General features: G+C 43.5%; 1 protein-coding gene across 8 annotated transcripts in view; it reads left to right on the forward strand.

Moving 5' to 3' along the window:
* Agtpbp1 (ATP/GTP binding carboxypeptidase 1) overlaps window positions 1-26,072 on the forward strand; it is a 117,495-nt gene that overhangs the window by 54,736 nt on the left and 36,687 nt on the right. For all 8 annotated transcript variants that reach the window (XM_021179857.3, XM_029485021.2, XM_085831029.1 and 5 more), the window contains 5 exons: window positions 3,788-3,904; window positions 7,419-8,107; window positions 11,128-11,211; window positions 12,543-12,629; window positions 12,711-12,859. In XM_021179857.3, coding sequence (XP_021035516.1) covers window positions 3,788-3,904; window positions 7,419-8,107; window positions 11,128-11,211; window positions 12,543-12,629; window positions 12,711-12,859 — 1,126 coding nt within the window. The remainder of the gene's footprint in view (window positions 1-3,787; window positions 3,905-7,418; window positions 8,108-11,127; window positions 11,212-12,542; window positions 12,630-12,710; window positions 12,860-26,072) is intronic.

The following is a 26,072-nucleotide window of genomic DNA, read 5'->3' on the forward strand; positions in this document are numbered from 1 at the left end:
GGGGCTGGCCTAGGGTTTCAGAGGTTCACTTCATCATCATTATGGAGGGAGCATGGCAGAGTGCAGGCAGACATGGTGCTGGAGAAGGAGCTGAGAATTCTACATCTGGACCTGAAGGCAGCAGAACACATATACTTGGGCATGCAACACACTCATATACACGAATTAAAAGCAAGCCTTTTAAAAACTGTTGGAATACTACCTAAAGGACACACTGTCCTTTCCGTAGTCTAGGATACTGGAAGATGCATCTTAGTACTACAGAGCTGTTATCCCCACCGCCAGTGGGGTCTCAGGTGAGAGAGGGCTCCTGTGATGTTAGGATACAGACCGTGAGGAGCTGGGGTTTGAACCTGACACCTGCCGTGGAACTGGCAGGTTCACAGCTATGAATTAACCTTCCCAGGTAAGAGCAGGGGTTGAAATGCGGTGGGGGTTTTGTTGTTTTTATTTTGTTTCAGGGCACTTGGGGGTGGTGGAATCCATACTTTTCACATTAATCTTCGCAAGTTCCCATCAAAGTACAAGACTTTAATGATAAACATTAAAGTATGTTTTGTTCACGTCTCATGGTTCTAATTAAAAACTCCTGTGATGATCAAGAGCATAAAGAGTGGGGAGTGAGGGAGATGGGAACAGGGACTGATTGGGCTGCAGGAAAAGTGTGTGTGCATGTGTGCACATGTCCAAGAACGGCATGTGGGAGTTGATTAGATATACCACCTCCTATGGTCCTTTACCTGAGAACACATGTCAAACCTGCAGCATAGTGTCAGCTTCCTACCAGCTTGACACTGTGTGGTATCCAGTTTATCTCTGGCTTCTGTGATGCCCTCTGTGGGGTTCAGTTTATCTCTGGCTTCTGTGATGCCCTCTGTGGGGTTCAGTTTCTCACTGGCTGCTGTGATGGCCTCTGTGGGGTTCAGTTTATCCTGTGCTGGCCTCTGTGGAGTCAGTTTGTCCTGTGCTGGCCTCTGTGGAGTCAGTTTGTCCTGTGCTGGCCTCTGTGGAGTCAGTTTGTCCTGTGATGGCCTCTGTGGAGTCAGTTTGTCCTGTGCTGGCCTCTGTGGAGTCAGTTTGTCCTGTGATGGCCTCTGTGGAGTCAGTTTGTCCTGTGCTGGCCTCTGTGGAGTCAGTTTGTCCTGTGCTGGCCTCTGTGGAGTCAGTTTGTCCTGGGATGGCCTCTGTGGAGTCAGTTTGTCCTGTGCTGGCCTCTGTGGAGTCAGTTTGTCCTGTGATGGCCTCTGTGGAGTCAGTTTGTCCTGTGCTGGCCTCTGTGGAGTCAGTTTGTCCTGTGCTGGCCTCTGTGGAGTCAGTTTGTCCTGGGATGGCCTCTGTGGAGTCAGTTTGTCCTGGGATGGCCTCTGTGGAGTCAGTTTGTCCTGGGATGGCCTCTGTGGAGTCAGTTTGTCCTGTGCTGGCCTCTGTGGAGTCAGTTTGTCCTGTGCTGGCCTCTGTGGAGTCAGTTTGTCCTGGGATGGCCTCTGTGGAGTCAGTTTGTCCTGGGATGGCCTCTGTGGAGTCAGTTTGTCCTGGGATGGCCTCTGTGGAGTCAGTTTGTCCTGTGATGATGGCCTCTGTGGAGTCAGTCTGTCCTGGGATGGCCTCTGTGGAGTCAGTTTGTCCTGGGATGGCCTCTGTGGAGTCAGTTTGTCCTGGGATGGCCTCTGTGGAGTCAGTTTGTCCTGGGATGGCCTCTGTGGAGTCAGTTTGTCCTGGGATGGCCTCTGTGGAGTCAGTTTGTCCTGGGATGGCCTCTGTGGGTTGTTTACCCTCTGCTACAGAGTCTACCCTCAGATGCTGCATTTCCTTTCATTTGAAGCATTTCCACAGATTTCTTGGCTCTTGACATTGATGTCTTTGAAAAATAGTTCTTGGTGTCCGTTCTTTCACTCAGTTAAAATTGCTCACATATTGTCTATTTTGCCTTAACAAAACATTCATAATTACGAGAAAAAGTAGCACTTACTGAACATGGAACCATGTGCCAAGCCAGACTCTTCATGCACAGTAACCATCTGGTCCTCACAGTATTGGAGACAAAGCACAGGGGCCAGTAAGCAAGGGCCTGGTAGTGTGGTGAGGGAGGGCACACTCATCACTGCGGCTCTGCTGTGTGCTCTGAGACAGGTCCTCTTTAAACCACCATGCAGGGCAGCCTCTGGCCTGTGTGGGGTTGGCTCCACACAGCGTCCTACAGGGATGGCTGTGCTGCAGTGGGAGAAGCAAGGCTGCTCAGCTGTGCTTGGCTTCCACACTGCCTCCCTCACTGTTGTGAGTCAGTGTTTTTCCTGTAGGGAGTTTAGTCCAGGTTCTTTAGGTTCTAAACAGCTACCTCCAGGGAGCCATAAAGGTCCACAGGCTATTCCTTCCTGTTGTTCAGTGCCATTGCTAACAGTGAGCTAGCTGTATGCTTAGACAGGGTTTCTGTGTAGTCCTGGCTGTCCTGGGACTTGCTTTGTAGATCAGGCTGACCTTTAACTCAGAAATCCTGTTGGCCTCTGCCTCCTGAGTGCTGGAATTAAAGGCTTTTCTAGTGAGAAAATATATCTTTGTAAAGTATTTTTTGCTTTAGATGATTATATGTTAATCAAGAAAATTAATACATTATTTGTTCATAGATTAAATACTTAGGTGAAATTGTATACTCATAAGTCAGTAATTACATTGTAATAATATATGTAAATAAAACCAATCTTTTATTCATAGAAATAACAAAATGTATTTATTGATTATATAAATGAAAGAAAATTCCTGAATATAAAATGTTGAAAAATATCATTTTTTTAAGAATACTAGTTAATGCTCATATATGGACAGATACTACATATGAAGGATTTAAGGGCAGTAAGATAAATTTGCTTTGGGGTTGAAAACAAGTAGTTTATTCTAATTGTAGATAAATAGGAAATTAAAAATGGGTTCCCACTTGAAAATTAGTAGCTGGTTTCCCTTTCTCCTTTCCCATCCATGAAGGTCAGAGTTTGTTAAGGATGTTGGGAGCCCTGCGGGTCCTAGGTGAAGTAACACTCTCCACACATGCTCTTCCAGCCAGGGCTGCAGATTGTAGGCCAGAATGGATCACTGGCGCGTCTCTTCTGTATGAGGATGTATTTGCTTTCTCTTCCCTCAGAGGTGCTGCTGGGGGCTTGTTCAGCTTGTTAGTCTCTTGCCCCTGCACGATAGCGTGGGCAGTGATGGTGGGCTGTGCACAGGGCCTGTTGATCATGGAGTGTGAACATCTGTAATAGTCTTGTCTCTACTAAAGCTTCATCCTGCCCTATAATGTCAACCTTGGAACCGCTCCATCTCCTTTTACCTTTCAGGTTGTCTGTTTCTGAGCTTCTTACCGCTGGTGTGCACCAGTCCCCACCCTTAGTCCTGGAGTATCATCTAGATTGGCTCAGGTGGCAGAGTTAGTGCATGCCAGTCAATGGGATGTGCTCTGATGCTACCTTCTTTGTCATGTATAAATGTTTTTCAATGTAATTTTCTTGAGTTTTCCTGTAGAGCAGAATAACAGGGACATGGTGGAGAAGATGAGTAGTCTTTGCTTGTTTGTTTTATTTTTTTGCCTTGATGAGTACCCTTTTATGTTGAGATTAACCCTCACCAGACAACAGAGTCAATACCAGTGATAATCTATTGATTATTGATTTAAGATTAAATTTAATATAAACTTTACTGATGATCACTCAGTAATGATAAGTGACACTGTTTTAAGTATAAAGCATGTTCTATAACTTCTTTGGTGTTTTTATACTAACGTCGTGTTTTATTATTTCAGAATGATGATATTGAAACAGATATTAATAAATTAAGACCTCAGCAAGTACCAGGACGAACAATAGAAGAGCTAAAAATGTACGAGCACCTTTTCCCCGAGCTTGTTGATGATTTTCAGGTATAAATGGCCTTACCTGGTTTTATAAAAACTTCATTTTTTTCTCTTTTATGCACATAACTGCCACCTCTCATGTCTGAGGAAATGGCCCTGGTCTTTGTTTACAGGATCATAGTGGATTATTGTGTTGACATTTGGAGCTGTGCTGACTCCCTCTAAGAAGAGAGGGAGGTGGACCAGGCTTTGCATTCATAATCACTTTGGTTCATAACTTTGACTTGCTCCTTTTGTTTTGTCTTATAGTCTTTAAAATTGTATCATGAAATCATGCTGTGGTCTCCCTGTGTTGCTTTACCAGTAGTGACAGGAGCAGTGGGCAGCTTTGCTCCTGTCCCTCCTGGGTTACTTTGTAACCCAACAGCAGTCAAGACAGAGCCAGGGCGCACCTGGAGCCCTGCAGGCCCATGGAGCCGTTGCTAGCATTTCCTGTTCTTGCCCTCTGAGCTATGCGTATTCAGCCGGATGCACAACAGACCAACCATGTTGACTGAATTGTTGGCAGTTAGTACATGTGGATTTTTGTTCTCACTTGCTTTGACACTGCTAGGTTCTTAAGTTTGTGAGAGTACTCAGGATTTTAAAGTGTAGGTTTGACTGAGCGTGGTGACACACACCTTTAGTCTCAGCGCAAGAAAGTAGACCCAGGTGGATCTCAGTGAGTTCAGAGGCCTGCTTGGTTTTTGTAATGAGCTCCAGAATAGCCGGCCTGTCTCAAAGCAAAAACAGACTGACAGAAAGTGTGTGGACTGGCAAAGCTCTAAGAATAAGGAGTTTTGGCTTTAAACTTGTTGCTCTCCAAATCCCATATCTTTAATTGCAGTTGATTAAAGAAAAAGACTATAGTGAGTTTATATAAGAGACTTAAATGAGAAATATTTGCCAGTTTTTCATGTTTGTCTTTGGGAGTAAACTTTGGAGCCTTGGAGCGACTTCCTGCCTCCTCCTGTTCTGCACTTCCTGTAAGTTTGAAGTCCATTGGAGCTTTGAAATTGAGAGTTCTGGAGGGAGATCAGGGCCAGGGAAAAGGTAGATGGGCTGGGGGGGGGGGGAATCAGGGCCAGGGAAAAGGTAGATGGGCTGGGGGGGGGGGAATCAGGGCCAGGGAAAAGGTAGATGGGCTGGGGGGATCAGGGCAGGGAAAAGGTAGATGGGATATTTGTGGGGGAATCAGGGGCAGAGGAGGAAGGGGAGGGAGCTGGGGAGAGGCACTGGGGAGGAGTGTGGAGTGTGGAACAGCCTAGCTGTTGAGTTTCTCTTTTTAATGTATTTGGCTTCACTTGAACCGTTTGAAGATAAATACTTTGTAAATTGAGGCAGATAAGTAATTGTGGATTTTGTTCTCACTTGTTTTGACACTGCTGTGTTCTTAAGTCTATGGGTGGGAATTGCTTAGCATATAATGACTTCACTTACTTACAATTTTATGCATATAGGAATATATGTTATATAACCTATGGCTTTGGTATGGGAATACAATAGAGTGATTTTATAATGGATGACAGGGTTAGTGGTTAGATCAGTGGTTCTCAACCTGTGGGGTGTAGTCCCTGTGGAGGTGGAATATCAGATATCCTGCATATCAGATATTTACGTTACAGTTCACAACAGTATTGAAATTAGAGTTATGTAGTAGTAAAGAAAACAACTCTATGGTTGGAGATCACCACAACATGAGGAACTATATTAAAGAGTCACAGTATTAAAAGGTTGAGAGCAACCGAGTTAGAGTCTCTATTTTCCAAGCTACTTCTCCCTTTCAGGTCATGATCACGCCTGTCTTTAGATTCCCATGTCCTAATCCTAGTTTACCACATAGCTAGCCTAACTCTGACAGTCTCTGAACAGCCCTTTATGATGCAGACAGGTGGCTAACTTGGTTTGGTTACTTCTGTTGCATGACCCATATTTTGGGTCTGAGTAAGTTTAGCTATGGTCAAATAGTAAAGAAAATGATTCTGAGAGTTGGAGCTCTGGACCTGTCTGCCTCAGGTAATTAGGCCGTGCATGCATGTGTATCCGTGTGTATCATGTGTATCATGTGTATCCGTGTGTACTGTGTTTTGCCAATGCGTTACAGACTGTTAGTTGCTTCAGTGCTGTATGTTTGGGAAGAGCACACTGTTTTTATTAACATAGCTGGATTTATTGCTGAAGCTGTCCTGTACTTAATTGTCTTTCCCATTTTAAATTTCAGAGAAATGCAATGCAGTACTTTCTTTAAATGCGTTGTCCCTCTTTTGAAATATATGCCTGAGTAGTAGTACCTGTTCAATGATATATTATCGAGGACTATAAAAGTTTATTGATTCTATTAATATATAGTGTTTGAAAGCATTTTATTTTTCATTTTATTTAACTTTTTATTGGTTCTTTGTAAATGTCACACAAGTGTTTTAATCCCACTCATCTCCCCTTCCCTCCATATCTGCCCTCTGCCCTTGCTACCTCCCCCAAAAGGAAAAAAGATCTCTCTGGGGAAACTGCAGTGTGTCACACAGTACACCCTTTTGCTCAAACAGTTTTACTTGCAGATGATTTTTGCATCCAGTCATTAGTCTGGTTCCAGGCCTCTGGCTTCTGCTACGCTATTAGCACTGGATCTTCACAGGGACTCCCCTCAGATATCCACAGACTCCAGCAGTTCATAGAAGGGGTAGATGTGGGGTGGGTTGCTTCAAGCCCTGTATCTGGGCCTGGGTATTAGCTGGGTTGTTCAGTCCATCAGCTCTCCTGTGGCGGTGCCACCAGGGCCAGCTCTCCTACTTTGCCCAGGGGAGGTGTGGGACCAGCTCTCTGCCTGCTGCAGTCAGCAAGAGGAGGAACTAGCTCTTTGGAGCCACCAGGGCAAGTTGGACTGTGCTGCCCAGGGGAGGTGCAGGTGGCCCTCCCAAGTGCTGCATCAGGTGAGGGGCAGAGCCAGGTTACTTGCTCTCATGACTTGCCCAAGCAAGGGGTGGTTTTGAAAGAATATTATTCAAGCATCATTGAATCAATTCCTGGACTATCATATGCCACTAAGCATATGTGAAATTAATTGCTTTCAGTATTAACCGTTGAGATCCATGACAGCTAGATGTGTCTACACCCTCAACACCTTCTGCTTTGTTCCCAGATGTGTAAGTCTGCTTATTCAGTTGCTGGGTGAGGTCAAATGAATGTCATTTCTAGGCAGCATATGAAAGTTGAAGTTTGCAGGGCAGAAGAGGATTGAACTCAGGCGTTTGTGCCTGCAGAGCAGACATTCTGTTGTTGAGCTGCCTCTCAGCCTTGCTTTATTTACTTATCTCTCTATTTATTTATTTATTTATTTATTTATTTATTTATTTACTGTGTATGAGTGTTTTGCCTGAATGTATGTATGTGTGTGCACCATATCCACACCTGGAGCCCATGGAGTTCAGAAAAAAAGGTCTTAGGTTTCTGATGTAGCTTATGAAATAAAGATGACCTTATTTTTATTACGATATTTTAATACTGCCAGATAACAGATTAAACTCAATTTTGTTTTAAACAGGACTATGAACTGATCTCAAAGGAACCCAAACCTTTTGTGTTTGAGGGGAAGGCTCGGGGCCCCATTGTAGTTCCCACAGCTGGAGAGGAGGTACCTGGGAATTCAGGGAGCGTAAAGAAAGGAGTGGTAATGAAGGAGAGAGCAAGTCCTAAAGGAGAGGAAGCCAAGGAAGACACTAAGGGCCACGACAGGACAATGCCGCAGCAGCTGGGTGGTCAGAGCCGAGCGGCCCCCTCAGCCCACAGCTTCAACAATGATCTTGTGAAGGCCTTAGACCGAATCACACTGCAGAATGTTCCTTCGCAAGTAGGCGCGGGCTTGAACGCAGGAATGAGGAAGGACTTTGGTCTCCCGCTCACTGTCCTCTCATGCACGAAAGCTTGTCCTCACGTGGCTAAGTGTGGAAGTTCTCTTTTTGAAGGGCGGACAGTACATCTTGGGAAGCTGTGTTGTACTGGAGTTGAAACGGAAGATGATGAAGACACTGAGTCCCACTCATCAACAGAGCAGGCCCCCTCTGTTGAAGCCTCTGACGGACCAACACTGCACGACCCAGACCTCTATATTGAGATTGTGAAAAATACGAAGTCCGTTCCAGAATATTCAGAGGTGGCTTATCCTGATTATTTTGGACACATTCCACCTCCCTTCAAAGAGCCTATTTTAGAAAGGCCTTATGGTGTACAAAGGTGAGTTGCAGACTTCCTTCCCCTCCCCAGTAGGGCCACCGTCAAGTGTAAGGAATCCTTACAGATCCTATTCGGGTCTTTAGGAAAACGTTACGATGAATTATAGGTTCACGTTCTAGGATGCTTTGTGTGGCTTTGAAATCGTCCATGTTGTGGTGGGAAAATGTTGTATGACTGCTGTACTTTGGATTTAAGTTTATTACACGTGTAACAAGAAAGGAAAAGAACATATAGCAAGTAGGAGATAACAGAGCATCGGATCAGGCATTTAAAATATTCACTAGAAATGTCCAGAGAAGTCCTCCTGAAACAGTGAGCCATAGGAACAGTTTAGAGTCTCCAGCAATGCCCTCCATTGGTTACCTCGGGCATCCTACAGCTTTGTTGGAAAGGTTCCCCTAGCTGTTGTCAAGGGTGCTGTGTTTACTGCCCTTGAGATCTTTGCCAGAGTCCCTTTTCCCTGTCACAGGGCCAGGGCAGTGGCCTGTCCCAGGACAGGGGATCTCTGAGGACCCTGGAGATAAGCATGCTGGAGTCTGAGACAAGGGGCTACTTAGCTTCTTCCTCAGTTGGTTCTTAACAAGTACCAGGAGCCCAGGATGATTTACTAATATAGTTATATAGGTTGACTTCACTTTGTAAGCAAATTACGTACATAAATGAAAGAACAATAATATGACCCTGGTACAATGTAGAAACTTAGTTTAGATGACACCTAATAATATGAATGATTATTTAATGATATTTGAATACATATGATCTTAGCAATATTTAGCAATTTTTTTATTCATACTTAGTTTAGATGTGATTTTAAAATAGAATATAAATGAAGCATAAGGATCTATTATTTTGTTTGAAAATTTAGCTTGAAATACAGAGTGAGAATCTGGTAATTGTAACAGCACTAAGTGAGGTAATATTTAGTGTGCCAAAAATAAATATAGAAATTGTTGGTAGCACCAGGCAGTGCACACTCAGCATGTGGCAAGCCTGTGAAAAAACCTGTGCTTGAGCTTCTTTTAGTGATGTTTCTTAATGATTTTTTAAAATGTTTGTTTTATGTGCATGGGTTTTGTCTGTGTGTATGTCTGTGTAAGGGCCTCAGATCCCTTGAAACTGGAGTTACAGAGTTGTGAGCTGCTCTGTGGGTGCTGGAATTGAACCCAGGTCCTCTGGGAGAGCACTCAGCCAGCTCTCTCTCCTCTCTGTTGACTCTTTAGCAATGATTCCCATCACTTTTGACCTACTCTTGTTACAACAAGCACTGAAGAGGAGGCCTTGCTGTTGGCCTCTGGGCATCTGAGAGTTCACTTGCCTTCAAGCCACAGCGTGCGCCTACCTGCAGTGTCTGGACCACTTAATGCTTCACTTGACAACTTAGTGGATTTCCCCAGCAGTGACAAAACTCTGACAGAAATCCTATGGTTTTCAAAGCCTGAAATAGGCACTGTCCTTTTTGCTACACAAAATGTTTGTTGACCCTGATAATTCGGTAGTCTTAATTGAGGCTTTAAAGTTTCATATCCTGTCAAAAAATACTAAATGTGGGTAGCTGAAGTTATGCTTAATTTTTGAAGCACATCGAGGACTTTGACTTCGGTTTGCTCATGTCGGTTGCCATGCCTCTTTTGACCTGCTTTGAGTGAATGATGGATATTTGGGCAATGATTTGCCAGTGTCACTCCCTGTTTGAGTCTAGGAATGTGACAAACGAAAGGGGTCAAGTCAGTGAGGTTTTACTGTTCTGTCACTTTTAGGAAAAGGATGCAGCCCTTCCCTTTGCAGCGCCTTAGTAATCTGGGCATGCTGGTGTACACTGCTAGGCCCAGCCACTTGCGGGGCTGAACCAGCCTAGCCTGGGCAGCATAGTGAGACCCCACACTTGAAAATGTTACCCTGCGGGATGCTGTTAGTGTTATTTGGAGTTCTGTTGTATGGTTGTCTTTATCCTAATTGTTTTAAAAACAAAATTCAGTATAGAATAAATAAATTCTGTTGAAGTCTCTGATGCAGTTGTAAAAGAAAAGGTCTGTTGCTAGATTCATATGTGCTGCGTGGTGACTGCTCATTTCTTCAATCCCAACACTCTAGAGGCAGAGGCAGGTGGAGCTCTGTGAGTTTCAGGACAGTCTAGTCTACAGAATGAGTTCCAGGACCACCAGGGCTACATGGCAAAATCCTGTCTTGAAAAAAAAAATCAAAACAAAATAAAAAGATTGATATGCATGTCTTCTCAATGTAGATGATAAAAGTAGCAGTAAAATTATATATGGCAGATGTCTTAGTTAGGGTTTCTATTGCTGTGACAAAACACCATGACCAAAATTCAAGTTAGGGAGGAAAGGGCCTATTCAGCTTACACTTGTACGTTGCTGTTCTTCATGGGAGGACGTCAGGACAGTTATTTAAACTGAGCAGAAACCTGGAGACCAGAGCTGATGCAGAGGTCATGGTGGTGTGAGCCTCATAAGTTGCTCAGCCTGCGTTTTCATAGAACCCAGGACCACCAGCCCAGGGCTAGCACAGCCCGCAGTGGGCCCTCTCCCATTGATCACTAATTGAGAAAAGGCCTAAACATTAGGATCTCATAGAGGCATTTCCTCAACTGAGAGTCTTTCCTTTTTGATGATTCTAGCTTGTGCCAAGTTGACAGAGAAAACCAGCCAGTACAGGGGATGTATTTCATTTCATCAGGCAAAGGAACAAACAGTTAGGAGCACTCCTCATGCAGTCTTACTTCCTGTTCCTGTGAGCCCTGACTGTCTTCCCAGCTACTAGTAGCTTTGGAGAGCAGGGCACCATTGCCTTGCATTGGGTGCTCACTGCTGACTCTAGGCTCCCAGACACTTCCACTCCAGTACTGACATAGGTGGCCCTGGTTAAACCAAACTAGAACGTAATCATTGAAATTAGGTGTGATGGCACTTTCCATGCCAGACTTAAACCTGGGAGAAGGTTGTGTGTTGGTGTCAGAGGCAGATGGTAGTCAACTTTGTCACATTTGTCTTTTGTGATTTCAGGACAAAAATTGCCCAAGACATTGAGAGGCTGATACACCAGAACGATATCATAGACCGAGTGGTGTATGACTTAGATAACCCTACGTGAGTCTGCTTGCTAAAGCCTTGTTATTCATAGTTTTATTTATTAGTGTTATGTCTAAAGGATAAAATCGTTATCTCTCTGTCGTATCTTCCCCGCTTCATTGTTGCTGTTCTCATTCTGTAACAGGTAGGTGTATGATAATCATGAGAAATCTTGTTTATTTTAAAGATATGGAAGCCTTTGGTTGTAGGTGAAATGTAAAGATTATGATATGGTACTATGGTTTTGGAAAAGTGAACTCCACTGAACAGTGTGGGATCACAAGGAAGGCTGGCCTTTGCTGCCCCAGTCACTGCGGCTCCCGCCTGGCCTTGCGCCTGCCTGCCAGGCCACTTGCTACTTTTGCATTAGCACTGGTATATGTGTGAGGATTTAACTGTAGTAAATAAATACAAATTACAACCACTGAGGGAAAGAAATATGGTCAGTTTATTGTGGGTCTCTTCTCCCCTTACTGTGTTAATACTTGGAGGAAATTGCACAGTTTATCTATTATGATTGGAGGAAACAAACTTTTAAAAGTAATTGTTGGTAGATATGTGAGTAAAAGCTCTGTCAAAGATGGTGACTGAGTTTAAACTACTCTTTGTTGTTGTTTATGGCAGGGTCTCCCACTGTACCTTAGGCTGACGTGGAACTCACTGTGTAGCTCAGGCTGACCTTGGACTTACAGTAGTCCTCCCAGTCTGGAGGTGTCTGTCACCATTACTGACCTGAGAGTGTTCTTACAGCAGGGAAGAAGAACCGTATCTTATTTAATGTCTTTATTCCATTGTTCATGCTTCTGTGCTAGATGTAGACAAATAAATCCCAGAACCTCCAGTGTGGGCAGACCCAGCTCGTCCTTAACCGATGTGACCGGGGCAGGATCCTCAGAAGAGTGGGGGGTCTTCCTTCTGTGGGGGTTGGACAGACAACGCTAGGGCCTGGCATGTGGGCGCTCCGCAGCATGGTGGGGGAAGGGAAAGCCCCTGAGCCTTCCGTGGTAGCTAACGGGCAAGGGCAGCGTGGTTTGTTAGACTTACAGCCGCTTACCAGGCAGTTTAAAAAGGGAATCTCTTCTCTCATGTGTGATAATCAGTATTTCAGAAGTGACATTTGTTCAGCAAGGCAAAGCTCCCTGTGGGTATAAGTGTAGGAGTCAGTCCTTTGTAATTACAGTTGGAGTGTGACTGTAAGTCAGGGGTTTTCCTTGTTGTGTTTGTTACAGTCTTTGTTGTAAAAGGGAGCAGAAACATTGTGTGTTTTAGATCTTCCCTCTAAGTTTAGTCTTTGCTTGTCTGTTCAAGTGTAATATATTTTAATATGTTTATTTTAAATATTTATTTAGCTATACCACTCCAGAAGAAGGAGATACTTTGAAGTTTAACTCAAAATTTGAATCTGGGAATCTGCGCAAAGTAATTCAAATTAGAAAGTAAGCCATTTTAATGTTCTCATTTGGTGTGCACACGGCCTCTCTGGACTTGCTGGCAGATGTCTTTGTCTTGTGTTTCAGAAGCGAGTACGACCTTATCCTGAACTCTGATATAAACAGTAACCATTACCATCAGTGGTTCTACTTTGAAGTCAGTGGGATGCGGCCTGGTGTGGCATATAGGTTCAACATCATCAACTGTGAGAAGTCCAACAGTCAGTTTAATTATGGTAAGACACCTTCCCTTCCCGGTGTGAGGGCACAAAGCACATTACCTGTAGGATCAGAATTTAGCCTTAGACACAACACACTCAGTGTCTCTGATTTTCAAACCTCAGCCATTTATTATACGGGTGTGAAAATGCTTAAGTTCTGGTTAAATTTTAAAAATGAGCTGCGTGCCTGTAATGTCCTGTCAGTCATCCCAGCCCTCCCTCAGCAGGCAGATGCATGGCAGGCTCGGGTGTTTGCAGTTTAGGCTGGGGCTGAAGCCCAGTGAGAGCTCAACCCAGAAAGCTGTGGATTCTATCCTCAGATCCACACAAGAGAAAAAGAAAGTGTTTTTATGTATGTGTGCTCTGTCTGCAATTACACCTGCATGCCAGAAGAGGGCATCGGATCCTTTCACAGAAGGCCAGGAGCCACCATCTGGGTGCTGGGAATTAAACTGGGGAAGAGCAGCCAGTGTTCTTAACTGCTGAGCTTTCTCTCCAGTCCCACAAAAAATGTTTTTACATTTATGCCTAGGAAGATACGTGCACTTTCCTCTGCCTAGCTCCCCACACCGTTGACACGTTTGGTATGCTGATTTGGTACAATATGGCATGTCTTCCTTCCATCTTCTGAAAGTCCTTGTGTAGAGCTAGTGTGAATTCTGCAATGTGAGATGGAATTTTCTAGTGAATCCATTTGTGCTTAGTGGGTTTCTTTTGTGAACTGTCTTGTAAACTAGAATCATTTCCTTAGTGGCTGCAACCTCCTGAGGTGCTCTGTCACGAGTCAGTGGGTTCCTGGTCCTGTCTGTTGCTCTGTTTCCATCTGCAAGGACTGTGTGGAGAGTCTCGGTTTCCCTGCTCCTCACCCACACCAGGCTCAGGCCTCGCTTACCTTTCTCTACTGAATGCCTGCCTGCCCTGCAACAGATCTGTTTCTGTTCTTGGTCAGTGTCTGTTTCTCATAGAATGAATTCTTACCTAAGCACAGTTTATGGACAGTGTTGAAGAGTCAGCATTTTGTGTATTGACTTTCCCTGTTGATACTCTCTGAGAGAATTCTCTTTTCTTTTTAAAAATAAAACTCTTGTGTTTTGGAAGGAGAACTCTGAAGTGTGGAGTGTTGTTCCGGACCTTAAGTACACAACTAAGTGTTATCTGCTGGGCATCTGGTCTGTAGCCATGGGTGGATTATTATCTAGGGTGGATAATTACATAAACTTGATATTTGCATTTAAAAATCAAAACTTCAAATTTCAAATCTAATAATAGCAAGTTTTTTAAAATATATAATATGTTTCCTAACATACAAACACCCCTTTTTACAGATGGAGAAGAAATATGTTACAAAATGATAGTGATTTCAACCATTTGTTGCAAAGACTGAAAAGCTTTTAACAATAGGCGAGAGACACTGCCTCATGTGCTTCAGGTCATTTCCCTGAGCTGCTGAGCGCACATGTGCAGTGATGCTCTTTAAAGAGCCATGGCTGAGAAGTAAAGCTTTTGAGAGTTGAAGAGGTTGTTGACAGTTGTTATTTGTGTGGTAGTAGGAAATGGAACACTAGAACTACTCACGTGTGTGAGACAAAAGCCTTGCCTCTTATCTAGTGAAATAAAAAGAAGATCAGATAGTGGAATCCTATAGTACATAGTCATAACCACTTTTTTAGAGATTTGATGTCTTTTATCTAATTTTTAAGTAATATTTTAAAGACAAATATTTATATTTTGACTAAAATGTCAATAGTTACATTGTTTTGCATGACTGGTGATTAAAAATGTTCTTTTAAAAAAGGCTTATTTGACTTTATGCATATGTCTGCTTGTCTGTGTATGCATTGTGTATATGTGGGGCCCAAGAAGGCCAAATGCACTGGACTTACAGGCAGCTGAGAGCTGCCATGTGGGTGCTGGGAATCAAACTCAGGCCCTCTGCAAGAGTGGTCAGTGCTCTTAACCCCGGAGCCATCTCTCCAGCCTGTGAAGTGTTCTGTGTTGTCTATGTCATACACTTGATTCTTGGTGATCTTAGAGTACAAAACAATCATTGGATGTGACTTGTATCTATCCAAGTCAGCAGGTTGGGTCCTACTTAGCTTCTGAGACCAGTTGGGGGTGGGTAGGGTCACAGTGGTACGTATGGCCATCAACTGATTGTGACCTCTCTGAGAACTATTTGCTGACATTCAGCCTTGTTGCATCTTTAAAATTTTATCTTAATTGAAACTTGTTTGAAGTATTATCAAGATAAATAAAAATACCTATTGTGCTCCTTACTTAATGTAGTGTTTTTAGAGTAGAGAAAGAACATTTAAGAAAACTGATTCCATTTGTATCGTGGGTGTCCTTTAAGAATAAAAGACAAAGACATGTTTATCTGTGTGTAGCAGTGTACTCTCTAAAATGGTGCTGTAAGGTAGAATTTCACTAACCTTTAATCTTGTAAAAATAATGCCCTTAACACTAAACTTTGTTGAGCAGTTAAAATTTTAAATTAAAATTGCTCACCCTAAGCAGTATTTATGTGCTTTCAAAAGCTCTGCCCCCCCCCCCACCCCCCCCCCACCCCCCCACCCCCCCTGAGAGATAAGACAGCTCCTGCCTTCAGCGTCCCTGGAATTGTGAAATGAGCACATTCTGTAAGGACTCTGAACTCCGAAGCAGGGCCTCTGATGGTGGCTGTGCCTTTACATCTCCACCCAGGGCTCTCCTCTGTGTGCTCTGTATGCAGTTCAGGACCTGCGGTGGTGTTCAGAAGGAAATCACACGGAGGCTGCCGTGAACCAAGACAGCCCACTTAGCACAGCCTTGTACCAGCCTGCCTATAGTGCTGGCATTCTAACACAAAATTGTGCCTTAGCGAAAAACAAGGCCAAGAACCATGCTATGTTGTTCTCTGTATTTTAATTAGAAAAATTGCATTTTTGATATTTTCTCTGGTCCTTAAATGTTCCTCCGAAATGCTTTTAATGTGTTTTATTGAAATCTTTGTTATCACACATCAATGGTCACAGTTTCTCTGCTTTTTAGGTGTCCTGACATTTTAATTATTTTATATGTCTCCATTTGATTTAAAATACCTATATCGCATAAGCCAAGGCTTAACTATACATTAGCATTTGTTCAGAGAATATTAATTTTATTAGTATAGTATAGTGTCCTACCATATTTTCAAAAAGCCATTTAAAATTTTAGGTTTGTTTCTCCGAGAAGTTTATTACTTTGTGGGGTGAGTCTCAACATAGCCGTAGCCAGCCTTGAACTCACTATGTTAAGAGGCCTTGGACCCCTGCTCCTCCTGCTCCATCTTTCAAGTGGTGGGGTCAGAGGACGGTGTACCGCCACCACTTATGCATGTTGATATGTGTCACTCACCATTTTATCAGGTACTGGAAACTTCTGTTTGATTACAAAATCATTTGAGAGTTTTTTTTTTTTTTTAAACATGGTCTTGCATAAGGTAAATATGAATAGCGGTCCCATTAATGTAAAATTAAAACAGGCTATCCAGTGTCTCCTTGCAGTGGCTGTTGGGTTTGGGACAGTACTGATTGTACACCTTTTCTTGTGTAAGTGACTCTTAGATTTTCATTGGTAGCAGAAACTGTGGACAGCGGCTATAGTTCTGTCCTTGTTTCCGTGCTTGGGCTCCCTCCTCCCTTCTCCTTCTCTTCCTCCTCCTCCTCCTCCTCCTTTCTGGGCAGCTTTTCTTTTTATTTATTTAAAATATTTTATTTTTATATTAAAAATCCCCCACAGCTTCTGGTTTATTCATTTCCTTTAGAAGTTTTCTTTAATTTTGACCTTTACCTCCCTGTAAATTAGTACTTTTCTTTACTTCTTTAATTTGTTTTTTTTGTTGTTGTTGTTATTTGGAGATGATCAAAGCTTTTAAAATTTCCTCTTTATTATAACTTAATTTTATATCCCTTCCAGATTTTAATATTTCTGTTTTTAATCTTGCTATCTTTATTTGACTACAAAACTAGGGAAAAGGTTTACTATATTATTTTCCTGGCTTAATTATTTTGGTTAAAGCCTTTGCTATTTTCAAAGTTTAATTAATTTGCTTACAAACATGTAGACTTTATTATTTGCAACATTTCTTGGATTTGAAGTAACCTTGAAATATATCCAGTCTGTTTTGTTTTAATAGGTAATTAGAAATAAGATGTGTTTTCTGTGGTGCAGTTAATGCCCACTGACTTCATGGAGAGAAAGGAAGACCCAGCCAGTGCTTGTTTGTTGGTTTACACCTTGTGTGTGTCTCATTCGAGTTCCAGTTTGGTTTTACTGTGCTAAGTCCTCATTTTAAAGCCTGCCAGTGCCAGTTGAGTGTAGTTTGGCACATAGACGACTGTAGCTTTCCATGCCCTGTGTGTCCTTTAACAGTGTTGCAGTTAAGTCGTCCACTGTATTTGCCTTCAGTTTTGTTCCTATATTTGTAAATTGTAATTAGTTTGGTACATGGTTGGCAGCTGGTTTTATAAATGGAGAAAGGGGTTTGTTCTTTGACCCTTTGTCTTTAATATAGATGATTATAACTGAGTTAAAATGAAATGTCTACTGTTTGTCTGGTGCTGCTTGCTGCTTCCTTCCTCTCCTCCCCTTCCTCATGACTGCCCTCCATCTCCCATCTTCATCTCCCATCTCTATCTCTATCTCCTATCTCCATCTCCTTCCCCTTCCTCTTCTCTTCTTCTCCCCCTTTCCCCTTCTTCCTCCTTTCTTCCTCTCTCCCCTTTCCCCTTCTTCCTCCTTTCTTCCTCTCTCCCCCTTCCCCTTCCTTCTCCTTTCTTCCTCTTCCCTCCCGCCTTTTCTCTTCCTCCTTTCTTCCTCTCATCTCCTCCCTTCCTCCTCCTCTCTTCCTTTCCCCTCTTTTCTCTTCCTACTCCTCTCTTCTCCTTCCCCTTCTTCCTCCTCTCTTCCTCTCCCCTCCTCCCTTCTACCTCTCCCCTCCTTCACCTCCCTCCTCCTCTCCCCTCCTTTTTCTTCCTTCTCTTTTCCTTTCACCTCCTTCCCCTTCCTCCTCTCTTCCTTTCTTTTCCTTCCTCTTCCTTCTTTCTCCCTCTCCCCTTCTTCCTCTTCCTCCTCTATTCCTCTCCCCTCCTTCTCCCCTTCTTCCCCTTCCTCCTCATCTTCTCCCTTCTTTCCCCTTCCTCCTCCTCTCTTCTTCTTCCCTCAGCCACCCTCCCTCACTTTATGATGGTTCCCACAAGGACTCCACATGGAATGGAGCGCCCACCCCAACACTACAGACCACGAGCTGAACTTTTCTCAGTCTCCACCTAACTTTATTCCAGGCTCTTTCTGGATTCCAATAAAACATGCTGTGAATGTTCTTTTTTCTTTCATATATTTGTAAATAATATCTATGAAGTTAGGATAAAAGGTAGAGCAAGCTGTTTAGGTAGCTAGACTTTTAAAAATAAGACCAGTTTTGGATCTGCTAGGTTAATACTGGATAAAACTGAAGCTGGCTCGGTTTTACATCAGTAGAGGCTGAAAAAAGTGAGGATTTTTTGTAAACTTGAATTCGCATTGTATGTACTTAGAACAGGATGCACAGTTAATATAATGAGCACTGGGAGCCTTTGATGACTAAAGAAATCATTTGTGGTGGAAAGCATAAACTAATGAAGGAGGCCATAGTACTTATGAGGCTAGTTTGCCTTCTGTCTGACTTTGTGGGAGGCTTGGGCATTTTGCCTGCGGGATGCTGAGTGCTGTGCACATAGAAATGGACTTGGTGGGTAGAGGCCTTTGGTCGGGCTCACCAAGATGGGCAGTGCCAGAATTGCTTTCATTTCTTTAGTTCCCCCCTTCCCCCTAAGGCTTTTTTTTAGCTGATTCTATTCAGTCTTCACAGATGATCCTAAAGCAGTTTGAATGTATTGCTGTGATAATGTTGTCTGAATAGCTAAATTTGAACATTTGTGTCACTATCTCCACACCCTCTTTATCTGTTACTTGAAATGGATTTTCTTAAATTGCCACCAGATGGCAGTTTTGCATTTAGTGATAGCTTCACTTTCAAGCTTCTGTTTCATTCTCTCCCTGCATGTCTCTCAGGCTCAAGGGGGTCTTTAACTCCTTCTTATATAAATCGACCATAACAATCCTGTTTGTAACATAAAGTGAGCACGCACAAGACACTTGTCAAAGACTCCAGTCTAATTTAAGATAATCAACTTTGTGTGTGTGTATGTATGCATGCATGTATGTTTGTATATATGGCACATGTATGTATGTATGTATGCATGTATGTATGTATATAGTGTGTATGAGATGTATGGTGTGTTGTTTGTGTATATGTGTGTTTTGTGTGCATGGTGTATATGTGTGTGTGTATATATATATATATATATATATGATGTGTATCATATGTTCGTGCATGCTTTGAGATAGTGTTGAGGTCGGAGGACTACCTCCTTGCCTTCCATCTGGAGTCAGGACCTGTATTGTTTACAGCTGTGTATAGCAGGCTACTTAGCTAGAGAGCTCCCAGAATCCTCCTGTTTCTTCCCATCCTGGTATGAATGTGCAGGGATTACAAACAGGCTTCTGTATCTGTTTTTTTTTCTGAGGGTTCTGGGCATCGAAGCTCAGGTCCTCAGGCCTGTAAGGCAAAATTGTCACCTACTGAGCAATATTTCATAACTCCCAATGCTTTCTAGAAGTTTTACGTTGCCAAGATGCTGACATCTAAAATGGTGCCCTGGCACTCTGGATCTCCTTGTATATACATTTTCTACAAACCATGGCTTTCTTGTGTCATTGTAGCATGATGGTTAGGATCAGGAAACTGACATTAATACAGGAAGTACCTTCTAGTCCTTGGATTCTGTTAGATTTTCTTCTTTTAAATCAATAAAAGAGTTTAGCTCAAAGGCATTTTCAGTCTTTCCGGCTAGCATGTGTTCAGCTGCTTGCTGAACTGAGCTACAGTCTGCCGAGACCAGTGTGTGTGTTCCCCTTGTTTCCTAGAGTTTATTCCCCATGTTTCTTCGTGCAGGTGCTGACCTTGTTCTGCCCATAACCAGTCAGGTCGCTGTGTTCTCACCGTGAAGTGCGACTCTCACAGGAGGGAGAGGCAGTGAGGGAGGGTGCATGCTGAGCAAACCTGACCCCAGGCCTGTCTGGGAGGACCAGCTCCTGGAGGGTGGCGCCAGCAACTCCGCCCCCTCATGCTTGCCCTGATTACTGACCCTGGCTTTTACTTCACTTTCATTAAAGGCTGGTGCCACTGTTTGAGTCTGTGGCAACTTCATATTTTACTCAATATCGTTCCTCAGATGCAGCCTTTCTGTGTGATGTTGAATAGATAATGGCTTAGGGAATCGGAGTCACTTCCTTAGATTGACTCTTAGTGTTGCAGCCTAGCTTTCCCAAATATATTCAGTCAGAACTTTTGAGTATTGCTTTCTCTTTTCAGAATTAATACTGTACTTTAAAAAGTAATATTAGGATACATTGTTTTTAAAAAAATCAGAGCATTTTAGATATAAAGGTATAAAGTGCTCCTTAAGCTCAGCCTGAGCCTTTTTCTGCTTCCAATACCTAGCTGTTATGGTAGGAGGGTGAAACTTGAGGTTTAAATGGCTCGGTGAGGGTCAGGGACTCAGATGTGATTTAAGTGTGCAGTGGCAGTGTGAGTCTTCAGGTACTGAGAGGGAAATGACAGTACTGTAGGTGGGTGACTGTCACCAAGTGCTCGCCTTGTGCAGGTCTTGGTGTATTTCAGCACAGTCCGCTGCCAGTGCTCACTCACTGAAGAGCCAGCAGTGTAGACAGTGCGTAGCACTCTGTCAAAGGCCATAAGGCCATGCGTCTGTGTGTGGCCGAGTTGGAATTTGCCCTGGTTGTGGAGTGTGTGCTTGTAACCACCCTGTCATTCTGCATACAGAAGATCAGCCTAGTACTGGACCTGTCATCTGGAACTCTGGAGACTTGGAGACAGGCAGATATTGTTTATATCTGTTTATAGTCTGTCATTTGTCACTGCCAGTAAACATAAGAATTCAGGAAATGTGCTACCTAAACTCTCTTTGAGGAAAATTAGTCCATGTAGCGATCTCCGGATACATAGAGGTGTCTTAGTGGCATGAAAGCCGAGGATGTGGGGAAAGTCAGATTGGCAATGGTCTGATGACTTAGTACTTTAATAAAGCTAATCTAGACCGTAAAAGGATGGGGTAACACATTCAGTGGAACCAGGAAAAATAGAAAGTCAAAAAAGAAACAAGTATTTGGTAAGTAGTGGAATGGAAGTGGGCTGAAGGGGCTGAGGTGGGGCATGTGCAGGGCATTGCTCCTGGGGGAGGTAGTGCCCTAGGATGTCAGAGAGCACAGTGCTGTGTGTTCCTTCAGGGGCAGAACCTTGCCATTGAATAATTTGGCAAAGATAAGCTAGGTAAATGCAAACAAAGGAGAAGTGGTAACATCAATGTCAGAGAAATTTAATCCTTAAAAACCAGAATAGCTGAGAGACAGGTTTCTGTCCTAAAGCTGCTACAAACCTTTATGTAGGAAAGTTGTCACGGAGACCTACAGAAACAGAGCAAAAGCTCCAATAATTAACGGATTGAAAGACAACTATTATGAAAATAGAATCTGGCCTACTAAGAAGTTACAACATAAGCAAGAATTTAAAGATTGGGAATGGTGTAGCCAAACTTGGGAGTCCCTGTTTTGAGAAATATTTGAGGGTATGCTCCAGCAACCTGAGAGTAAAACTTAAGAAAGAGAAAGACACTGGGTGTGAGAAGTGATGGGACTCAGCCAGGGGTCCAGCAAGAAGCAGGTGAAAGTTGGGAAATACTCTAGAGAGTGGGCCATCCTACTAGAGTGTGATGGTGACAGCCAGGAAGTCAGTGGAGTAGAGTCTGACACAGTCAAGAAACTTGCAAGAGGTATGAGAGGAAGTCTGACGTCATTCATCAAAATACAGACGAAGCTGTAAACCAAAGTGTTGGACTTCAAGTGTGAGACAGACATATGTCATAGAGGTTATAGTGTCTGGCAAAGGCGTGAAGGGAACATTTGAATTGGCCCTGGAAGCGTCTTGGGGAGCATGTGCCTTTGCTCTCCAATGGCTCCACCCACAGAATCTTAGCTAAGAGTGTGTGGCGTGGTGTGTGTGTGTGTATGCACTCACGTGTGCATGTGTGCCTGTGTGCACACACCGAGGCTAAAGGAGTATGATGGTATCCTGATAGCACTCTGCTTATTCGCCTGACAGGATTCTCAGTGAACCTGGATCAAGGCTGGCATCCAGTAAGGCCCAGGGATCCTCTCTGTGCCCACTCAGTGCTGGGTTATAGGCACATAGATAGCCACAGCCAGCTTCTTACATGTGTGCTGGGGATTTGAACTCAGATCCTTACCTTTGTGCAGCAGGTGCTCTTTCCTATTGAGTTGCCTAACCAGTCCCCAAAAGTAAAATGAACATTTTGTTATTGTATGTGTTTGGGCGTTTTGCCTGAATATATGTTTAGAATGTGCATGTTAGGTGCTGGAGGTCAGAAGAAGGTGCTGGATCCCCTGGAACTGGACTTAGAGATGGCTGTGAGCTGCTGTGTGGATGATAGGAATCAAAGCTGGGCCCTCCAGAAAGAGCAGTCAGTGTTGTTGACTGCTGACCCTTCTCTCCAGCCCCCCTCCCAAAGCAGGAACTTAACAGATGGTTTCCACTATTGAGGAGTGCGAGACTGAGCACAGTGGTACGCTCCTGCAGTCTCTCTTAGCAGGGTGTTGGAGGCTAGCCTGGGCTACACAAAAGCCTGCTTTAAGAAACCAAACAAAAAGGGGCAAAGTGTCCACACTTTGGTCTTCGTTCTTCTTGAGTTTCATGTGTTTCGTAAATTGTATCTTGTATCTTGGGTATTCTAAGTTTCTGGGGGAACAAAACACCCATGGAAGGAGTTACAGAGACAAAGTTTGGAGCAGAGACAAAAGGATGGATCATCTGGAGACTGCCATATCCAGGGATCCATCCCATAATTAGCCTCCAAACAATGACAGCATTGCATACACTAGCAAGCGTTTGCTGCAAGGACCCTGATATAGCTGTCTCTTGTGAGACTAGGCCAGGGCCTAGCAAACACATAAGTGGATGCTCACAGTCAGCTAGTGAATGGATCACAGGGCCCCCAATGGAGGAGCTGGAGAAAGTACCCAAGGAGCTAAAGGGATCTACAACCCTATAGGTGGAACAACAATATGATCTAACCAGTACCCCGGAGCTCTTGTCTCTAGCTGCATATGTATCAAAAGATGGCTTAGTCGGCCATCAGCGGAAAGAGAGGCCCATTGGTCGTACCAACTTTATATGCCTCAGTACAAGGGAATGCCAGGGCCAAAAAGTGGGAGTGGGAGGGTGGGAGAGTGGGGGGGGGTATGGGGGACTTTTGGGATAGCATTGGAAATGTAAATGAGGAAAATACCTAATAAAAATATTTTAAAAATACCTAATAAAAAATTGAAAAAAAAAAGAAGCCAAACAAAAGAAAAAATGTGGGAGGGGAGGCTACATTTTCATTCCTGCAAAACTAAATTATACTTTTGTTGTTTAGCAATTGATGAAAATGTTCAAATGGGTTTGTTTACTTTTCTGAACCTAGTGTGATCTCTGAACTTCCTTTTTAGAAGGACCAACGGAGGGAGCTGGAGAGATACTCAGTGGTTGAGAGTGCTTCCTGCTTTGGCAGAGGACTGCAGTTCGGTTGTTAGCATCCTTGTCAGGTGGCTCACAGTTGACTGTGATTGCAGCTCCAGGGCCACCTACACCTCTGCCTGTACAGTTACTTCACTCAAATGCACATACACATAATTTAAAAAATAATAAACCCAAGAAAAGAAGCAACTTAAGAATCGAGGTGCAGAGTTGTAGAACCAAGTTAACAAGTTACTGTAAAAGAATAGCCGTTCCTTAAAACTATGGTGGCTCACGGTAAGGAGCCTGCAGCTTGGAGTGCGCCCGCCCGTCAGTGGTGTGAGGGGAGCCATGCTTTTCTTTCAATGGTGCTGAAAGGCCATGGAGAAAATGATCCTAACTTTTAAATGTAGTCAGAGTTTTAGCGATGGAATTAATACCACTTGCCATGTAGGGCAGGTGATTGTGAGGACATGGTGACTATTTTATACAGCTAAACACAGCAGTGTCTGCCACATGGGAATTAGTCACTGTCTCTCGTATTATACTTGATAGAATTGATTTGAGAAACTTGGTCAATATTGCATCAAGGGCTATATAACATTTTTGATTGAAATTACTAGAAAATAGTTGTTGAATAGTATATTCACCATCAGGGTCTGAGGTTCTGATTTCTTGAAATGCAAAAGGAGCACACAGTAGGAGGGCCTGTGTCATTAAGGGGCACAGAGTAGGTTAACCTCCTCCAGAGGGCCAGGAGGCAGCATAGCTGATATAGGTTGGCATGTATGTTAGGCAGCACATGGTTAAGGTGAGCCTCAAATAGCATTGAAAGAGCTAGTGAGAAAGGAAAAGAAACTTTATAAAATGCGAATATCTTTAATGAGATATTCCTACACCAGGAAAATGACTTCATACTAAAGGTAGGATTTAAAATTAAGCCAGCTCTCAGGAAAAGCCATCAGTGTTTCTAAAATTACAAATGAATCTACCTCGATTCCAGTTTTAACAGTCTAGTATATCAGGTTATGGAGTGAAATGAGATGGTTTTCTGCTTTTTGTTTGTGGGGAAGAGCGAGGCACGATCTCACCATGTAGACTATGCTAGCCTGGAGCACAGATAGCCACATGCCTGTCTCTCCAGTGCTGGGGTGAAAGGAGGGCACCGCTGTGCCTGGGCACGCAGTGCAGATTTTGTTTTTGTTTTTGTTTTTAATTTAATTTTATTATATATTTTCTTTATTTACATTTCAGATGCTATCCCGAAAATTCCCTACCCCCCCCCCTTACCTACCCACTCCCTCTTCTTGGCCCTGGCATTCCCCTGTACTGGGGCATATAACGTTTGCAAGACCTTGGGGCCTCTCTTCCCAATGGTGGCTGACTAGGCCATCTTCTGCTACATATGCAGCTAGAGACACGAGCTCCAGGGGTACTGGTTAGTTCATATTAAAGCTCATCCAGGAAAGTACATCGTCTGCTTGACCAAAAAACAACTTGGGGAGGAAAGGGTTAACTCAGCTTACACTTCCACATTGTGTTTCATTGACAAAGTCAGGACAGGAACTCACACAGGGCAGGAACCTGGAGACAGGAGCTGATGCAGAGGCCGTGGAGGAATGCTGCTCACTGGATTGCTGCCCATGGCTTGCTCAGCCCAAGACCACCAGGCCAGGGATGGCCCTACCCACAGTAGGCTGTGCCCTTCCCATCAGTCACTAGTTAAGGAAAGTCCTACAGCTGGATCTTAGGGACACGTTTTCTCAGTTGCAGTTCCCTCCTCTCAGATGACTCTAGCTTATGTCATATTGATGTAAGACTAGCCAGGACACAAGCCATGTTAACACTTCTGTAGAGAAGGAATGAAAACACACACAAATTTTCTCAGTGCACATGAGACTCTATAAAGAATTAGAGGAGTTATTGCTGAGTATTGTGTGTGAGTGTGCATGTGGCTGTGCCTGCATTGTGGTATGCATGTGTGTGCACTTGGTGTGCCTGTGTCTGTGTGTGTATTGTGGTGTGTGTGCATGCCTGTGTGTATGTGTGCATGATGATGCCCTTTCACTTTGCTTCAGCCAGGGTCTGTCTTTGTGTGGTTGCATGTGCATGTACTGTGGTGTGTGTGCACACGCCTCTGTGTGTGTGTGTGCATGTGTGTGTACTGTGGTGTGACTGTGTCTGTGTGTGTGCACACACCTCTGTGTGTGTGTGTGTGTGTGTGTGTGTGTGTGTGTGTGTGTGTGTGTGTGCATGGCGCCCTTTACACTTTGCTTTGGCCAGGCTCACTGGAGGAGCTTCCTCCCATCTAGGAGCATGGAGATTACAGACAGGTGTAGCTTCTCCGTGGCTTCTGAGGGTTAATGGAGCCTTATGCCTGGGGGATGAGTTTTACCTTCGGGGCTATCTCCCTACACGATTTCTTTATTAAATTTCACTATTTTACTTTTTACAAGGAGTAAATTATCTTTAATTGACACTTGAACAACAATTTAACAGAAAAGAATTGGTATCCATCCACTCTAAAGTGATTCCATTTTAGTTGAACTTTAAAAGGGGATATTGATTAAATTA

The sequence above is a fragment of the Mus caroli genome, unplaced genomic scaffold (genome assembly GCF_978045245.1).
Source record: "Mus caroli unplaced genomic scaffold, Mus_caroli_1 scaffold_15, whole genome shotgun sequence".
Taxonomy (NCBI): Eukaryota; Metazoa; Chordata; class Mammalia; order Rodentia; family Muridae; genus Mus; species Mus caroli.